The following is a 20,819-nucleotide window of genomic DNA, read 5'->3' as shown; positions in this document are numbered from 1 at the left end:
ACACTTAAAAACTAAAAAGGCAGCTGGACATGATTTAATTACCAACAAAGCACTCAAGCATCTTCCTGAGAATTTTATAGCATATATTGTCAAGATCTTTAACAAACTCATGGAATTAAAATACTTTCCAATTAATTGGAAACATGCAATTGTCAAAGTCATTCCAAAGCTTAGACAAGACTTACATTTTTCTAATAATTGGTGGCCAATATCTCTTCTGAGTACGCTGGGAAAATTGTTTGAAAGAATCATTGCAACAAGAATTAATAAATTTGTTACTGAAAATTCCATTCTGGGTCCTGAACAGCATGGTTTCAGAGAAGAACATTCAACTTCTACCCAACTATTAAGAGTTATTGAAACCCTACAACAGGCTAGAATATATAAAAACACTGCAGCTGTTGCCTTCCTGGATTTAAAGAAAAGCTTTGATAAGGTGTGGCATAAGGGGCTTATCTACAAATTAATTCTGAAAAATTTTCAATACGATATCATAAAATTTGTGCGTCACTATCTCCATTCTAGAACTTTTTCAGTTAAAATCAACAATTGTGTATCCTCTACAAAAACAATCAGATCTTCAATCGCCCAAGGCAGCGTTCTTGGGCCCCATTTACATAATCTGCATATGATGGACTTTCCTATTGCTCCTGTAGGTATCACAGCATTATATGATGATGACGTCATGATTATTTCTACCAACAAAAAACCTGCTGAAGCACTTAGCAATTTACAAGAGCTTCTCCATTTAGTAGAAGAATGGTGTGAAAATAGCAGAGTTGAACTAAATGCTAACAAAACAGTATTTATGTGGATAACTTCCAAAAGTTATCCTCTTGGCATTACTATTGATAAAACGCTATGCTTCAAAAAACATTGTAATGAAGTCATCGTTAAAGCAGATATAGCCAAGCAGTTGATAAAAAGGTTGTGCACAAGAAGATCTGCTCTAACTGTTAAGAACAGAATACACCTGTACAAAATGGCAATAAGACCCATTTTTACATATGCTGCACCAATTTGGTTGTATGGTAATACTGAAAATTTAGTGCGTTTTGAAAGATATCAGAACAAGACTTTGTGACACCTACTTAATGCAAGTTGGTTTGTACGAAATAAGCACATAAGAAAGGATATAAAAATTCCTACTGTGTATAAATTCATTCAGAAGATATCAAGGAAATTCTTCGAGAGATTAGACAACTCTGAATATGAACATCTAAGAAACATCTCAAATTACCCTGAGGATCAGTTTTTACGACTCAAAAGACTGAAGAACTCTCTAAAAATGGATAGACCTCAACTGACTGGACTGTGAGTTGAGGGATATTGCGTCAGTATGAGAAAGAATTGTTCTCTCTTGGCATAGGCGGAGATAGACTTGGAAGTCTAGGGGGGCACGGTCATTATTGCTGGGGGGGGGCAAGATGATGATGATGTTGATTCATCTATACATATATACATTAGATCAGTCGACTTCACCTTTGATGCTGGGGGAGCAATGCCCCCCCATGTCTCTTGATGAGTTGTGTAAATAAGTAAGTAAATTTGTTCATAATATTTTCCATTGCTTTTTGCATCTCTCCTTTTTATTGCTGTAATTGTGTATTCATTATATAATTCTGTATAAAATAGTGCAATTCTTAATAAGTAATATTCATATACTTGTGTGATTTCATGTATTAGTGTTGAATAACAGTATTGGCCCTGATAAGTTTTTGATTGGTCACTCAATTGGATGTATTGTATAAATATGTATATAAAAATATATCTGAATTTCATTTATATTTTATTATAATATTATTATCTGGTAGTATCACCGTCACTATCAAATCATGATTGTTTGCAATCTATAAATGAGTTACCCTACTCATTATTCAACAAGATTCTGGGTAATAACCTCCTCTTAATTGAGGCCCTTGAAATTCTAAGGAATTTCACACTATAATCTACCACCCATATGAAACCATGTGCACTACTGTCTTGGATTGGAAGGGACACGACACGGGGGTATGCACTGTATGCAATTGCAGTTGGCACCCCGGTTCCACTAATCAAGGTTTCAGGTTTCAGAATAGGGGTAAAAAAGGACGATTGCGGCGAAAGTAGGAAAATAGGGGGACATTTATAAAAAAAATAAGACAAATAGGAGTGCTGCGAGGTCTGCGCTTATCAAAATCATGTTTCGCTCATCAATTTTTTTTTTTTTAGTTCAATGAATTTGATTTCTGCAGAGACCGGGCTATCCAAATATTTTTCACACACACTAATAACCATATATAATTTGATATTTAAATGACTGAGACAAGAGACAATATAAAACAGATAAGTGAATCTCTCATAGGAGATTCTTCCATGATCAATGCATCACTGAGGGGGGAGGAGGGATGTTTTATGCTACTGGTCTCGTGGATTACCACAATTTTTTTCTCGGTGGTCTCAGACCACCAATGATTTTGAATGCTGCCTTGGCATGACTAATCTCTGGATGGTACGAAGTGAGGGATCTATTTCCTGAAGAACATCTGCAACTGTTCGGAACTGAATCTCCTGAAATGGTTCCATCGGGTTGAAGTTGCAGGGACTTAAACCCAGAGAGTATGCAGGGTGGTAGAACACATCTTAGCCCAAGTAACTAAACTAATCAGAGACAGCTCTTGCTGCAGCGTGTCATTTTGATCTCAAAAGGTCTTTCAGGATGTTGCAGTTGAAGGCATAAGTCATCTATTGTGGGCGAATTAACGAATCGTTAAGTTCCAATCGTCTCCACTAACACGAATGCAGTCTGCATGTCTTCGCCACTTACAGAAGAATGACCAGACTGCATGTCTGAAACATTTTGATCCTTGCTTATTTCCTTTGGAACAAAGCAGAGGGTATAGTTGATGATAATAATAGTTATGTGTCTTTCTCCAAAGGCTTACTTACCTGGCTACTGTTAGGTGAGGGCTCCGTGTGCACTTCCCAGGGACTCTGCTGCCTCTCCAGTACAACAAATTAAATCAGTAAATTTAATAAATAATGTAGATGCACACTGAAAGCCTCTTGTAGTCCCCGTTGGTACTGTCATGTGCTTCGAGACATCTAGCAGCCTCAGCTTTTTTACCAGCTCCTCTGGTCTTGCTTTAAAAACATTGCAATTTTATTTCGGTTGGCTCATTCATAACAACTGCTCTGTTCCTGTTACCACTGTGCATGCGCAAACAAGAGGGAGAACGAGTTGATTTGCTCTTAGGAAAGATATGCATATAACTTACCTATGGTATAAACAACATTTCCTGGATATAGCATCATTACCACTATTAAAAATTCAACCCATGCATACCTATTACATAGGGTGTCTGGGAAAGATATTTTTTATTCCACAAATTAATAATAAAAATACAAAAAAGTGAAATTAAATGCAGTTTGTGACAAAAGAAAGATTTCTTCATTCTTTTGTCGCAAACTGCATTTCATTTCACCCTTTCATATTTTTGTTTTAAGAATAATGAAGATCTTTCTCGGACACCCTGTATAATATACTCACTGCTGATGAACATAATCCAGTGTTTTCTGATCTTTAGCAACATAATCCGCTATAATATAGGCAATACCTTTCTTCACTCTTGCTTTACTTGATATTTCTATGGGGGGAAAAAACACTTTCATAAAAACAAATGAAGAGAAATTATGAAATTTCACAGACGTAAGATTTAACTACAGAATTTTCTCAGAATTGGGGATCAGGAAAGGGGGAGGGGATCTGGGCTCTCAATGGTGTGGTTAAAGACCAGAAGTGTTTTGTTTTGCATCTTTAAGATGTATAAAGCAATAAAGGAGATAAAGCTGCAATAGCAAGAGGCATTGTGAAGCATTATCTTGCATTATGTTTTTTTAACTTTCACAGCACTCTAATTATCCAAAAGAAATATTTTTCTGATACAAGTGAATTTTCATATTCAAAGAGAAAAACCCATTCACTGGAAACCCTTAGAAAAGAAAATGGAAAAATAGCAGATGTAGTGATATTAACACTAATTTGAAAGGACAAACACTAATTTTCCTCTGTGTGCAACTTCATGGCATGGATGACAGTGCTTTCAACAGACAGAGAAGCAATATCGAAAGTGGGATACAGTACTTGAATTATAGATTTGCTAAAGGCAAAGAAAGGGATCAAGTAGCTGTTGCTACTGGAATTTTTAACACGTTCACTTGGTCAACAGCAATAGCTCTTCAATATTTTGACAATCAAGACTGGCTATTCTCTCACTTGAGATCTACATTGATTTCTGAAGGAAAACAACGTATGTTCAAAGTCGTAATCAGAGAGTGGTGTGAATTCAAAATTAATGGGCAGAAACTACACCTACAATTATTTTTTTTAAGTTGATTCTGTGGGTAAAAGGAAGGTTTCCTTTTTCAGGAACCTTCTCAACATTGTAGCTTTTCCACAGACTTCAACAGTTCATGGGAAAGAGAGGCCAAGAATTTAATCGCAAGTAAGCTAAGGTACTTCTTACAGAAAGCATGAACATAATATATCAATGAATATTGTGTGTCATGTAATGATAAATATTGATGACCTAAGCTTGAAAGATTTCATTTTGAAACAATCAGTGAAGCATTGATATATTGAAACGAACGAATATAGATACATCAAGAGTAACAAGTAGATGAAGGGATAGTGACAGAAAAACACTTGAACTTGAAATACCCACGTTAGTATTGCTTAGGGAACTTCTAACGTAAAGGGTATCTGTTGGAAAAGCAGTGTAGTGCCCTCCACATGATGGCGCTGTGGTGTCTCCCCAGGATATATAATTATTATTTCATTTCTCTTGGTGGCAACACCACAGGAATCGCAAGTCAAAGCTGTTTGGCTCTAGGCTTTTTATGTTTATGTTGTGCTACCCACCGATACTCCACACACGTGCTGCATTTTTCCTCTTCCAGTATTTGTTCCTATGATGTAAATCCATCATTTTTTATTTTGTGTTTATTGAAGCTTTTTTAAATTATTTTTAATAGAGTTCAACTTGCTCTGTGCTTAATATCATTTACAAATTCTTGGTTTGTTGAGAACTGGAGCTGAGAAATACTTTCCGTGAAGTGAGATCGAGTGAGCAATTACTTTCAATTCTAGTGTGGCTATGTTATCTCTCACAAAAGCATTTGAAGTCTCCACTTTCGCGACTAGAATCAAAATTATAGAGTGAATACTCAACCTCACTGGAATCCACCAGTGAGTTGACTGTCTATGCTAAAAAGCTGAGCGATATAAAAGAGTTGGCTTTAGAAGTATTCGCTGCAATCATCAGTGAATGCAAGGACACAGATGTTGAAAAATTCGAGGAATCCAAGTTGTTCCTCAGACAGAGTTACTGAGCTGGAGCTGTTGATTAGAGAATCAATGTAAGGAGAATACATCGCACTAAGAGGATTCTCATCCATTCGAATGAAATGGAATTGAGAGCTGATGCTGCCAACCTTCTTGGGTGAGCTGAATGAATGGTTGTTATTTTCTGATTTGTTCAGTGCTTCTGTGATTAAAAATGAGAGTTTTTCCAGCACATAAAAGCTTCCATATCTCAAGATTCAGTGGAAGGAAGCTTTTACCCCAGAGTGGTATGGTGGTAAGATGCTGATCTGCCACCGTGAAGGTTACCGTCATGGTCCCAGGTTCAAACATCATGCCTTGGCTTGGGAGAGCATATTCAAATGCAAATTTTGAGGCAAAAATCCTCAGTTACTAGTACATTTCGAAGATTACAAGGCCCCACATCCAATCATGCCAATCAGGAAGATTCTACGCCAAAATAAGAAGAAACGAAATAGGATGCTGTGTTTCAAAATGTGGCAAACTTGCTAGGTAGTCTGAATGAAATTTATGGCAAACAGTGCAGAGGCTTTCTATCTCTAGGAGGTGCTGCTTAGGGCCACCTCTGGCTCATGTTCCTGTCAGCCATATTCAAATAGCACGAGCATGATGGTGAGCTAGACGTCTTTCTGGCCCACCAACCTGTCCGGAAACTTGGTCGTATATAGTTCAGCAGGGCTGAGCTGATGCCGTCATAAACCTCCACCACCTGAGACACATGCCAATGATACTCGTGCCATTGAAAAAAAGAGACGTTGAGATGGAAACGTGGTGAACCTCGTCTAACAGACAGACATATCAGTCAGAGCTAATCAATTTATGTGCAATATTTACTAAAGTTAAGAACTCTAAAAATTGTTGTATTTATGTTTGCTCCTTCAACTGGTTAAGAGCCCCAAAGTAGAATGCTTTTTATTGTTCTGCAACAAGTCCTCAGCTGACTGCAATTGTTCTATGGTAGAAATTCATTTAGAGCGTTTTCTATGCAAAAAAATCTCTTTTCCTAAAATTCTTTCTGAAATTGTTCTGCAGTAGTGGTGATTGTTCTGCGACGTACAACATATTCTGCTTTGGGGGTTAAAAGTTCAAAAAAATGTAAATAACTTAATATATATATATAAAATTGATTTTCTGTCTGTCTGTCTGTGTGTGTGTATGTTCTCTATACAAATCTACAATTTTAGATCGATCGTCGCCAAATTTTGCATATATACCAAATGGGACCCGACTTGAACGATAGGCTACTTTAAAATTTCGTCAGCCCAGGGCAAATGCCCCAAATGGGCAAAAAACTGCCCGGCAACAATGGTTTTTGGGCCTCAACAATCACTTTCCGAACGTTTACTTTGGTTACCGTGGTTCCCTAGCAATGCGTTTCAGACGTGTATATGCCTTTACAACGGTTTGTCACTTCTTTAATCCTGTTAGTATATGTATAATAGTTTATGTCTTTATAATGGTTTGCCACATTTTCAATATACTCTCAGTAATGAGGCTTTTTGAATAGACGCCATAATCATCATCAGCATCGCTTTGAGAGTCAGGAAAAGGGTGATTAAGGGTACTTCATAGAAATCAGTGCTAAAATTGTCAATTTTACTGTAGAAATGCGGAAATTAGTGGGATTTTCCGCCCCATCAATAATTTTAAAAATTGTATTCAATTCTCGATTTTTGAAATATTCAGTTCGCTTAGAGATATACGAAGCCCAGGAGATTAAATATGAAGTAATTAGCAAACCTATACTTTAGAGTTGGATATTCGAGAAATATCATTGATTTCATTTATATCTTCTCAAGTATGAAAATTAATGTCTCCATATTGTCTCTTTTGATATTTATTTGCATAAATTCATGTGGGTTAGGATATTTTAAAATTAGTTATGAGCCCGTGAAAAGTGGATCGAAAAAATTCCACAGCTTTAACTAAGGATTTTTGGAAGATGGAACAGACAGATGGATAACTTGAAGTTCAGGGGGGGGGGGGATCGAAATACCTAGCGCCCCTTAAAAAAAGAAAAATATATATTCATTTCTACGTTTCTGTGTAAATCTAGATTTGTTTATTTCATGAATCACGCAGGTCGCCATATTGGTTAACTTGGACACGGTTTGTAAGTCCCTCAAGAAAAAGAGAGGGAGATATCATGTGATCCAAAAAAGCCTCATTGAAGAAAACCCGGGCAGTGCCGGGTATTATAACTAGTATTGTAATAAATCCAGGAGTGTAAAATGAAAATTAGATTTTTGTAGCACCAAAAATTATTTTTATAGCAGCAAAAATGTTGTCTTAGTAGTAGCATTTATCAGTTTTGTAGCACTTTAAATTTTTGGCAGTAAATAAAATACAGTTTTTATATACATATATGCAATATATAACATACACAAGATTACACTTTACCTCAAGAAAAATTTGTATTTCCAGCTCAGAAGAAGGGGGTGCCCCCCCCCCCTACAAGGTACAAAATACATAGACATCTTCTACAAGAAATAAATATATTTTTTTTAAATTTTAAAATCAAAAATTTTTTGAGAGACTTCACCCGTACAGATGACGTTTCAGATTTCAAAAATACTTTGAAAATGAGTGTTTTAGATTTAGCTTGTAGGCTTGATATAATCACTAATTAAAAATAAAATCACTACAGAAGAGACACTACACTCATTTGAGAAGTAATTATTGTTTTTCTTGTTTTGCCACTGATGCAAGTCTAAGTAGTGCGTTTGTTCTCCTCAGTTTGAATGTTTGATCTTGCTTTTTTTACCAAAGTTTACCCATTTCATATTTAAAATTATGTGTTTCTCTTTGAGTTTGCTCTTGATTATATTACTTCAATTTGATTTGACATACTTTGTGATGGCTTCTTTTCCTGGGTCATTCTTAGAATATTTATTAGTAATTCTCTAATTAGAATTAGAAAAAAAATTGTGATTAAAAACTAGACTTGAATTATTTTTAATTTAAACTACAGAAATAAAAACTATAAAATAATGATTCAACTATAATAAATTAAAATAAAACTATTCTACTTTCACAAAAAAAATTCAACTCGAGTACATCTGTTTTCACTTTGCGCCATGTGTTTTATTTTCCAACATCTTTAACAGACCAGTGATTCCCAACTTGGCATTAACGCCCCCGAGATGGTAGAAGCTATGAGTATAACATAGTATCTTATGGATTAGAGATTGCGTTGGGGGGGGGGGGCAGGGGATGGGAGCAAAAAAGGTTGGGAAATTATAGTCTAGACCAGTGGTTCTCAACCGGGCGCCATATGGCTCCAGGTGGGCCCTAGGATATTTCAGGGGGGCCACGGATAAAATCTCGCAAAAGGGGAGCCACGGCTACTGATACGGGGGCCCCGAAGAGAAAGAAAAAAGTTTGTGAAATTAAATATTTTTTAGTCACTCTGACTAAAAAAAATTAATTTCAAACAAAATGTGTGCATAGAATATCTTTTTAGCAATTTTTCCCCCATTCAAGTAATATTAACATGAGGAAGGAAATAAAAAAAGTGTTGCATGTAATCTCGATGGTTTTACGACTTGGGGGTGACAGTAGGCCCTGACACAAACTATAGAAGTTTCAGCAAAATGGAGTAACTGTAAAGATCAAAAATTGTGTGTGTTCAAAGACTTTTCATTCAAAGAGGGCTGCCATAAAAAAAGCTGACAGAGATATGTTGACCATTCATTGACATTCTTTTGAATGCTGGTAGTAAGTGTAATCCAAGAAGTAGATGGGTGAAAAATGAAAGCTTGTAAAAAAAACCCCATCGTTTTCATGCAATTACAGACGGATAGCCATTTAGTTTAGCACAAAGCTATCTGCAGTAGGCACTGAGTGGGAATATATTTATAAAAATTGAATAAAGAATGATTGCTCTAGGGTTATTTTTTTATGAATTTTGATGGGTGGGGGGGGGGGGGGGTGCCAATCCATTGCCTCTGATGAAAAGAAATGAAGTCGAAACCAGTTATAACGAACTCCAAGAGACCAAATCATACATGAGAAAAAATACCCGCATAATTTAATTATTTAAAACTTCATTGTGCGGTATAACTTAAGAAACTGTAAATGCATAAAATTACTGTTGTTTCAATCGCAAGTGTTCATATGCCATTCCTTTCAATTTAACAGGAAAAACGTAATTTTGAACATATTTAAGACGGTCTTAACGTCATTTGGTTTGCTGATTGGTGTCTATATGCAATCCAAGAAGATAATGTATTGGGACTTCCTCTAAGATCGACACCACATCTTTAAAGTTTTTTTAATTGATACTGTAAAGCTTCCTATTAACAGCCCTACTACTTAAGCCTGCTGCTGGCCTGCAACATCCCAAATAATTTCAATGAAATTTTCCTATCCTGCAAGAACAATATTGTGGACATTAGAAAAAAAATTCTAAAAGGGCGTATGACCACATTTAAAGCTATTTAAATCTGTTTATTTGAGACTCACTGGGTCTGCTGATTTCTCAGAAAAGTGCAATAAATTCTCACGTAAGTCTTCACTTTGAAATGTCCATAACCCTCTCACAATGCGTCTCTTTGCATCTGCCAACCTAAAATTTATGGTTTTCAGTGTTGATAATATGCATCCAAAACCAATTCAGCGACGCGTTTTCACAATCTGCAAAAACTGCGTGGATTTGACAGCTGGAAATGATGTCTAAACGCCAAAGATTTGGAGTTCGAATCAAAATGAAAATGCCAAATAATTGAAATTATGCTTCATATAAATGAAATACTTTAATATTGAAACCTATATATAGAGATTAATCGTGACCGTAGTCAAACGTCTCATAAATGTGAAACTTTGTCATAAAACTGAGAGTGAGCTTTGTATCCCCTTTTGCAAAAGTGAAATTTCGAGGCATTTACACACAACCAAGCCCCTCCTGGCCATTTTCCTTTTTTTTCTCCCCACCCTTTCTTCCTTTTGTTTCCTTCCAAAATTTATAAAAGTAAAAAAGACTGTTATCAGATCAAATTGCCGAAGTTCAATTACTTTAGTGCAAAAATGTCAGATTTTTTTTTTTTTGGGAGAGTGGGGGGGGGGGGGAATACAGTCAAACCATATTATAATGAACTCCAAGAGACAGGAGAAATCACTGCTTAATAACAAAATTTTGTTACAAAGGAATTCCAGATTTTTATGTTGTTCCTATGTAAACTTATCCAGGGGAATAGAAAAGTTTTCGTTAAAATATTTTTCCCGTTATAACGGTATTCGTTAAAACGGGAGTCGACTGCATTTCGTTAGTCTTAGAGCAGCGGTTCTCAACCTTTTCTAACTTTCTGAGCCCTTTTCAGTTTATAATTTCTATGGCGGAGCCCTTTTTTCTATATTATTTATATTGCGGTACCCTTTGGGCCCCCTTTTTTTTTTTTTTTTTTGTTTATCAAATTTATTGATTTATTTTATTATCCTCGAGTGGTCGCGGAGCCCCTGGGAAGTTCTGAGAACCGGTTGAGAGCAACTGGTCTTAGAGACATACTTCCAACTAAAAAAAAATCCGAATCACGTGTCCAACTCAGACATGTCATTTATGTTGTAAGGGGTTCTATAGTTATGAAATTTAAAAAAAACTTTTTATATCGTCCCTGTGTGCCAAAAAACCCAAAGTTGTTGCTCTGTCTTTCCCGATGCCTAAAATAATTTCACGTTTCTAAGTGCAATATTCACAGAGATACGTGAATTTGAAAAATTGAGGAAATTTGGGGAAAAAACAGTGTTAAATGCGAGAAAATGGTTTCCTTGCATCTAATGCTGTTTTTTTCCTCCAACTTTCTTCGAATATCTCACGGAATATTGCACTTAGAAATGTTGAATTTCTTTGTTGGAGACAGGGAAACAACTTTCCAACTGGGTTTTGGGACACAGGGTGTCCATATAAAAAGTTAACATTTTTATTTTGATAATTATGCAACCCCTGGCAATATGAATGAAATATCTGTGTACTGCATATTATTTGGGTACTTTTTCCAACTGGAAGTATGCCTCTAGGACCAATGGTTCGCCAGTAAAATGTCATATGCCCTGTTACCTTTGCGCCCTGTATATTAAATATAGTGCGGACTGTTATGTGAAATATTGTGTTGTGTTTAAGCCAACTCACACGTTGCTTCATCTGCCTGCAAGAGAGCGGCCACATTATGAACCAAAAAGCTACTTGGCCAAAGGTAACTTGTCATCCAACGAAAAAATCAGATTTTCACCGTTTCGAAATTGAAGTTAACAAACTGATAATTTTCTTATTTGAGAATCTGATTATTTATATTTTCGGATGGCCTTAAAATCCTGATAATGAATCATCATTATGTTCACACAACCAGTTTTGCCACTGCGTACACGATTTCTCTGGAATAAATGGTTCAAAAAAATATTTAAAAATTTTTCACACGTACTTTAGTTCATTTTTTCAAATTCATAGCAGGACTACAACATGAACCTATATCCTTAGTACATGTATTATTGTTGAAAACGATGTGAAAGGTTGAACTTTTCACTTGTGATTCATTTGTGTGGCTACTCCCTCATTACTACTTTTATCCGCATGAAGAGAATAAAATTAACAAAACTGCTTGCTACCAGTTTTTGCCGTTTTATCATTCCAAGAATGCGTGTTTTAGAAGCTACAACTGACATTTCTCAATGAAATCATAATCTTTTACACAAAAAGAAAACTTGGAACACAAAAAATTTGGAAATAATACAAATTTCATCCAGTACAATAACTTGATGACATTGTATCGTCTTCCAGTCCAGAGTTTACATTGATTAAAAATAATGTATTCTATTTTTTTTTTTGTGTGTATTCTGTTCATTTTGCTTTTTCGTTATTTTCATGAATTAAAAATTAATGAAATTAAATTAAAAAATATTTACACTTCAGGCAACTTTGGAATAACTATCTTCTAATGAGAAAACAGGGGAAGGGGGGGGGGGGTACAAAATTTTTCATGTTCGCAAGGGGGCCACAGAAATGAGAAATGGTTGAAAGGGGGCCATGGACAAAAAAAGGTTGAGAACCACTGGTCTAGACCATAGTTTCCCAACCTTTTTCATCCCATCAGTCCCTTCAGAAATTTTTTTCTTCTATTGCCCCCCAACACAATCCAACCCATAAGATCTTATGTTATACCAGTAGCTTCTACTGCTCCCCTGGAACATCCAAACGCCCCCAAGGGGGCACTAACGCCCACGTTGGGAATCATTGGTCTAGACCAAAGTTGTAATTGGTTTCAAAAGGGGGGGGGGAACGAAAAGATAATTCACATAAGTGTTGCACTTGTTATGTGTTCAAGTGTTGCTATACGTATATCTTTCAAATCAAAAATGAGAATGAAAATTTTTTCTGCAAATTTCAAATTATGACTGTATGGGATGGAATAATTAAAAAAACAATTGTAATTTATGATTCATTTCATCTAGCTTGAACACAACTGAAGATAGTATACAATAAATATGTGTAAGTTTGTGAAGTAAGTACGCCCACAATAACAGCTTTAATAACCAAACTGCCTATGTTATCTCTCACAGGCACGGACCTATGGGGGGGGGGGGGTCACCCTGATCATCCCCCAAGTGAAATGTGAATATAATATTGCATTCAATAAATTCATTGAAATTACTTTTATCAATATTTTTGATTAAATAACAAATTCAAGAAAACTTGAGACTAAAAAACGGAAAAAACTGGGCATTTTCCTAAAAAAAAGAATACCACGACTGAACCCAAAAATACGGGACAATGTGGGACGTATGGTCGCTACAATGTAAGGGGGAAACATCCCTCCCAACATTGCCCCTGATAGATCTGCCCCTGATCTCTCGCCATATTACTCCGAGCATATACAAAAATCTGCAAGTTTCCCCCAGATAATTTTTATCATGCAGCTTATATGCCACAGGGGGCACCAGAATGATGTCTTGCACAGGGGAGAATTTTGTCTCAAGCCTTCCCTGCTCTTTCACGTGATTGCATAGGGGCTATTATATATTTTTTAAATAAACGGACCCGTGAAGAATTGTAACCTGGGTGTCTATAGAAAATAACAACCTAGGCAAACCACATTCCCAGATGTGGATGCCCATAGCTGTTGGTATAATTGCTCCATCTAAAAACCTGCGTGGGATGACCGTTAAAAAAAGGATAGGTCCAGGGCAATTTACTTTATAGATTTGTTAGATCATCTCATATTTTATGATACAGACCAATTTTTCTCATAGTAGTATTCAGATCTTGGAAGGGGCCATCACCGTCCTCTGGAACTGCGTCTGTTTTGGAATCGGTTATAAACTGTAGATCGCAATACAATTAGCCTAGATATGCAGAATATGATAATGATGTGGCAAAAATGGTCACTGTAGCTGTGAGGGATGCTAGCTTGTTTGTTACCTTATCAGAGTGTCTACCATATACCCAAAGAAAATTTTTCTTTGGGTATATATTAAACAAAAATGCACACACACGAAAAAACATCATGTTATTTACACCCACTCGTAATCACTGAATCTTTTTCCTTTTTCCCGTCGCTTGGCGCGCGTAACCTGCGTAGTCACTTTTTATGCCAAACGTTGGCGTTTTTATGCCACACAACTCCCCCGCCAGTCTCACACTTCATTTGTGTGATGAAACCGAACTTTACGACCGTATCAGGAGATGTAAGTTTTGTTCTTATCACTGGAATGTGATGAGTCATCCTGAACGGCTTTATCCAACAGCAAAAATGCCCGCTTCAATCTGTCGATGTTGACCACCTTTTCTTCGTCGTTTACTTCCACCACGAAGTCCTTGGTCAATCTATGCACAACACGGAATGGACCTTCGTACGGGCACTGGAGAGACTTCTTGAAGGGACCACGGCGGATGAAGACATGAGTGCAGGTGGTGAGCTCCTTTGGGACGTAGATCTTTGGAAGTCCATGCCGCACAGGATTCGTTGGTTTCAGAGAGCTGATGATCCTTTGCAATTGGGCAATGTAGTCGGGAGGGTTAGACAATGGCTGATCGTCGTACAGCTGACCAGGAAGACGAAGTGAGGAACCATAAGTCAGCTGGGCTGTCGAGACATCCAGGTCACTTCTATATGCTGACCTTAACCCAAGAGGAACCAATGGGAGAGCTTCATACCAGTCTGAGTCAAGGCTTTCCAGGACCTGTTTTATCATATGACACATCAATGCTTGCTTGAGTGGCCTATGGAACCTTTCCACCATTGCATTGCACTGTGGCGTATATGCAGCGGTCCTTGCAATTTGTATGCCAAGCATTCGGGAAAGAGCCTGAAAAAGACCAGATTCAAATTGTCCACCCCTGTCGCATGTTACCCTCTGAGGTGTACCAAATCGTGCAATCCACCCATGTACCAACGCTCTGGCGACACTTTCAGCCGTCATGTCGGATAGTGGCACTACCTCGGGCCATCTCGTGAATCTATCTACCATCGTTAGACAGTAACGGAAACCATGGAAGTGGTCCTATCAAGTCTATATGAACATGTGAAAAACGTTCACCGGGGACTAAAAATTTTGTCAAAGGCGACTTTGTATGCTTATGCACCTTGGTTTTCTGACATAGCACACATGCTCTACACCAAACAGTTATGTCTTTGTTTTGATTAGGCCAAAAATAACGGCTATTGATTAATTATTTAGTGGCCTTGATGCCAGCATGAGATAAGCCATGCACCTGTTCTAACACTTTTTTTCTTAAGGTTTGAAGGACATAAAATCTATTTTCCCCAGTAGAACTATCACAATAGAGGTGAATATCGGATGCAGGCATCCCCAGTTTCGTTAATTCTACACTACAATCAATATTACCATCCAGGATATTTTTCATTTCCTCATCTTCAGATTGCATTTTGCTCCATAACTGCATGTCTGCTAATGAGGAAAATTGGATTTCACAAATGTGGGATAAACTATCCGCTACAATATTACTTTTACCTGGTAAATACTGAATATCTGTGGTAAACTGCGAAATGAAGTCAAGCTGCCTAAGCCTACGAGGTGAGCATTTATCCTGTTTTTGCTGAAATGCAAATATGAGGGGTTTATGGTCCACAAATAAAGTAAAGGGCCTAGCCTCTAACAAATACCTAAAATACTGAATTGCTGAATATGCAGCAAGCAATTTCCTATCATAAGCTGAATAATTGCATTGTGCAGGTGACAGCTTTTTTGAAAAATATCCAAGAGGTTTTGGGCCATCAGGTGTTACTTCATGTAATACAGCACCCATCGCAAAACCACTACAATCAGTGACCAAAGCCATTTTAGCATTTGCTGAAGGATGGTACAATAAAGTTGCCTCAGCCATGGCATTTTTTGCTTTTTCGAAAGCTGTGTCTAAGTCCGAATTCCATTAAATTTTCCGCTTGTCATTTTTTTTTGCCCCAACCAGTAACTTATTTAAGGGTGCAAGAATGACCGCACTGTCTGGAATGAAATGGTGATAGAAATTTATCATCCCCGAAAATCATCTCAGTTGGCTAATATCACTAGGTTTTGGAAAATTCAAGATTGCATCAACTTTTTCTTTAGTAGGACAACAACCATTTTGATGGATTGTGTGACCTAAAAATTCAATTTTTTCTTTGCCAAATTCACATTTAGATTCGTTAATGACAATACCATATTCCAAAAAACGCTTAAAAATTTCTTCCAAATGCTGCCTATGCTGCTCCGGATTCTCACTAGCAACCAAAATATCGTCAATGTATGAAAAAACATAGTCCAAACCCCGCATAACATCATTGATAAATCTTTGGAAAGTTTGTGCTGCTGAACAGAGGCCAAAATTTAGAAATGGAAATTCAAATAACCCAAATGGTGTCATGATGGCGGTCTTGGGTATATCAGGTGGATTAACTGGAATTTGGTGGTAGGCGCGAACCAAATCAATTTTAGAAAATATGCACTTTCCATTGAGCATATGCGAGAAATCGTGAATGTGTGGTACAGGGTACTTATCTGGTACCGTAATGCGGTTCAGAGTTCTGTAGTCAACCGAGGGTCGCCAGTCAGAAGAACCCTTGGGAACCATGTGTAAAGGGCTGGCCCAATTACTTTTTGAAGGCCCGCAAACACCCTTATCTAGCATATAATCGAATTCTTGCTTGGCTATATTCAACTGCGTAGGATTTAATCTGCGTGCTTTGGCTGAAACAGGAGGGCCTACGGTAGGTATAAAATGTAACGTGTTATGCTTTACAGTATTTTGAGGTGCAGTATTTAACTGCGTGATCTCTTTATACTTGAGCAAAAGATCGGCATACCCAGATTTGTCCGAAACTGTTTTTACTGCCTGAATGTCACATAAACCAGCACGACCATGAGAGACAAGATTTGTCAAGGGGTCAATTAAGTTTCGTTTTTTAATGTCAATAAGCAAACCAAAATGCTGTAAAAAATCAGCTCCTATAATGGGTTTGCTGACATCAGCAACGATAAATGGCCACTGCAAAGTACGGCGTAATCCTAAATCTAAAGTGAGCAATTTGACACCATATGTTTTTATACATGTCCCATTCGCAGCATAGAGATTAAATGTGCTAACAGCAGTTTCTTTACTCATAAATGATCTGGGATAACATGGAACATCGCTACCAGTATCTACCAAATATTCAGACTTATTTAAGCGATCTTTCACGTACAGCCTGCGACTTAAAACCAAATTCCCAGAAGCCGCAGCTACTTCTGCTGGCTTGACTCGTTTTGTGACCCATAGGAACAGGGCGAAACGCACTTAGTTGCCTTTTCTCCAAATCGAAAATGGTACCAACAAAGCCAATTTTCTTTTTTTACTGCATTACGATTTCTAGAATTAGAGCGATATCGACCTCGATTATTGTTTGTTCGACGGTGACTCAACTCTGTCAAATTCTCTACTTGTTTTGTTAATTCATTTACCTGATGTTTGAGATCAACTAGTGTTGCACTTTCATCACTTTTACTAGCAGTCAAATGGGAGGCATTTATGGAAACAACCGAGACAGCAGTGCATTCGCAAATTTTATCTGCCATCTGTGCCAATTTGTCCAAATTTTCAGAACTAATGGCCAGGACGGTTTGCACTGTGATCGGCAATCTATGCAACCATAAATTTTTCAAAAAATTATCATCAACGTGACCTTCGCTGAGATCTCTCATTTGCCTTAACAACATTGAGGGTGAGCGATCCCCTAACTCAACATCCTCAAGTAATGTTTGAATTTTTTTCGTGTGAGAAATTTCAAATTCTGAAAGCAAACAGGCTTTTAGTTGAGAATAAGGCTGATCTGACGGGGGATTGCAAATGACGTCAGTAACATGTGACAGTGTTTCAGTGTCTAACGAAGCAACTAATGTGTCAAATTTTGTCTGCTCAACAGTAATACCAGACACCCTGAAACTGGACTCTAATTGAACAAAAAATAGCACATTGTTTGGCCAAAAATTTGGTACTTTGACAGACACACGACCACATTGTGATTCAACTTTCTCATCTCCTGAATTTCCAGGTTTCGGATCCGGCATTATCAGCGTGTAAACTTCAATACCAATGCAAACGGAATTGCACTTTTAACACCCCAGAGGACACACGAGAAAGTGAACATACGAATCCGGACTACCTTTATTCAGCCATGTGCCAATTAATGTCCTTGCGTCATTCCACACTGGGTCACCACATTTGGGATGTCGACCGAGTTGATTTGATAACGCTCATCTGACTCCACTCTGATTAAAAGACGACTTGTCATAATTACCAAATTAATTTATTTACAAAAATGCACACACACAAAAAAACATCATGTTATTTACACCCACTCGTAATCACTGAATCTTTTTCCTTTTTTCTGTCGCTTGGCGCGCGTAACCTGCGTAGTCACTTTTTACGCCAAACGTTGGCGAAACTCCACCACAAATGTGCAGCTGCAAACTATTTTCCATTGAACACTAGACATGCTGGTGAATGGTGTAAAAGGAAATGACAAATCAAGAGAAAGAATAGTAGAAAATGAATAATAGAAAACTTGGAAGCAAAACGAGAGATTGAAAATCGGTTATAGATGCTGGCTAATTCCATTTACGGCCCCCAAGAAATAAAATTGCAAGGAAAAATGGCATCATCGAAAAGTAAGCTTCCATTATGATGCATTTTGGAAAATTTTGTTTGTGGTGCAAGATGGTGCAGAATTAAAGAATTTCTGCATTTTTATAGCAATATGTAGCAAATGAGAAGAAAATTGTCAAAATTGTAGCAGAATGTAGTATTGGTGTTTGTCGGAGTTGGAAAAGAACTCAAGCCAGCCTGTTCTTTATATAACTACTATAACCTTTTTTTAATTTAACATAATAGAAGAACAATTACATGTTTAAAGTAAAGCGACGGAAGAGCGTCCTATCAGTACCGCGTGGTCTGGCCAAAAGTGTCCACACCTTGTGTTGCTAGATTCATCTCTCTTTCTGTCTCTTCTTGGCACTACTGAATCTACTATTTGTTGTTTCTAGGCCGCACTAGATATACACCACACTACTCCCCCCCCCCAAGTACCAACGGTACGGTTTCTGATTACACATATGAGTTGCTGTACAGGGTTGAAACGTACGCACCTACCCGAACGTGTTGTTGTGGTTTGAGTCGGACTTGGTATAGTCTATGTGTGTAGAAGAGGATCTGCCGTTGTATCTGTTGCTTCGGTTGTTGATGAACAGTTTTCCTCCAATAATGTGAAGGCAGGCTTTAGCTTGTCTACACTGATTGTGGTTTCTCTAGTTCCTCGGTCGATGGTGAAACGTTTCTCAGAATGTCTGAGCACTTTGAAGGGTCCATCGTATGCTTGCTGTAAAGGTTTTTTCACCCCATCGCGGCGCACGAAGGTCGTTGGTTTTGAGTGAGATGATGTTGGCACTGGTGTCAGCTTTTGCATATTTTCTTGCAGTCAAAGGATGAAGCCTGATGTATCTTCCTCTGATTTAGGTGTTGGATTGAGGAATTCGGCTGGTAGTCTGATTGGGGAACCGTACACCATCTCTGCAGTGGAGCACTGTATATCTTCTTTGAAGGCTGCTTGCAAACCCAGAAGAACAAGCGGCAGTGTCTCGGTCCATCGATGATCATTGTGGAATCGAATCGACTGCTTCAATGATGGTTGGAAACGCTCCACTAGTCTGTTGCTGGCAGGATGGTATGGGGTCGTGCAAATTTGTTTAACACCCAATAATTTCGACAAGCAAGAGAAGAGGGAGGGCTGGAACTGGCGTCCTTGGTCGGTAGTGATAGTGGATGGGGTCCCAAATCGAGCAATCCATTGCTCAACAAAAGTTCGAGCGACTGTTTCAGCCGAGATGTCTTCTATCGGAATTGCCTCAGGCCATCTGGTGAAACGGTCCACACAGGTGAGTAAATAAGTGAACCCGTTAGATGGAGGTAACGGACCTACCAAGTCCAGATGAATGTGGTCGAACTTGCTCGAAGGCATTGGGAATTGCTGGAGAGGGCTCCTAGTGTGCCTAGTGATTTTTGATCGTTGGCAGTCCATGCTGGCATGCGTCCATGAAACGACATCTTTGCATATAGACGGCAATATGTATTTCTCACAGAGGAGCTTTGGCCCAAATCCCAGGGTGGGACAAGCCGTGCAATGTCTTAAATAGAACAGTTTGGTAGTTCTCTGGAACGAATGGTCGTATTTTTTGTCCGGTACAATCACATACCAATTCCACACCAGGAGAGAGTTATAGTTTTTGAAGTTGAAGGGAACACGTTGGATCACTCAGCAACTTTTGAAGTTTTTTGTCGCTCTGTTGTGCAGCAGCGATGGCGGTAAAGTCAATGGTCTGGGCATTGATGTTCTGTATGTGTGATAATGTATCTGCGACCACATTGTTAGAACCGGATACATGTCGAATGTCGGTGCTAAACTGAGCATTAGGATAAATGTCTGAGTTGCTTAGGGGAGGCAGAGTCTGAAATTTTTGTGAACGCAAATGTGAGAGGACGGTGATCGGTAAAAATAATAAAATTCTGGCCCTCGAGACTATGGCGGAAGTATTTGATAGCAGCGTAAATTGCAAGGAGCTCCCCATCATAAGTGCTGTATTTGCGCTCCACGGGACATAGCTTTCTTGGAAAAAATGCTAAAGGCTTAGGATCAAATTTTTCGTGAGTGTGAAGAACTGCTCCGATGGCAATGTCGGAGGCATCGACCATTACAGAGAGTTGTTGCCCAGGGGCCTGGAATGCAAGAGTCGGCACTCCGGATAAGTCGGCTTTGCATTTCTCAAAGTTAGCGAGGGACTCTGGGGTCCATGGAATAAGGCGTTTATAGTTTTTCTTTGAATCCTTTAGGAATTCATTCAGAGGAGCTTGTGTAGTCGCAGAATTCGGAAGGAAACGTCGATAAAAATTGATCATTGCTAAAAAAACGTCTGAGTTCAGCTATGGTTTTTGGAGTTGAAA

General features: G+C 38.1%; 1 protein-coding gene across 12 annotated transcripts in view; it reads right to left on the bottom strand.

The window, feature by feature from the left end:
- Window positions 1–20,819, bottom strand: part of LOC149086538 (S1 RNA-binding domain-containing protein 1) — a 542,948-nt gene that overhangs the window by 367,507 nt on the left and 154,622 nt on the right. For all 12 annotated transcript variants that reach the window (XM_089256006.1, XM_089256010.1, XM_089256008.1 and 9 more), the window contains one exon: window positions 3,530–3,626. In XM_089256006.1, the coding sequence (XP_089112132.1) occupies window positions 3,530–3,626 (97 nt within the window). The remainder of the gene's footprint in view (window positions 1–3,529; window positions 3,627–20,819) is intronic.

This window comes from Pholcus phalangioides, unplaced genomic scaffold, assembly GCF_987345545.1.
Source record: "Pholcus phalangioides strain wild (caught in Gottingen) unplaced genomic scaffold, Ppha-v1.0 ptg000004l_1, whole genome shotgun sequence".
NCBI classification, from domain to species: domain Eukaryota; kingdom Metazoa; phylum Arthropoda; class Arachnida; order Araneae; family Pholcidae; genus Pholcus; species Pholcus phalangioides.
Note: the sequence above shows the minus strand (reverse complement) of the source record. Positions and strands in the feature narration are given on the sequence as shown.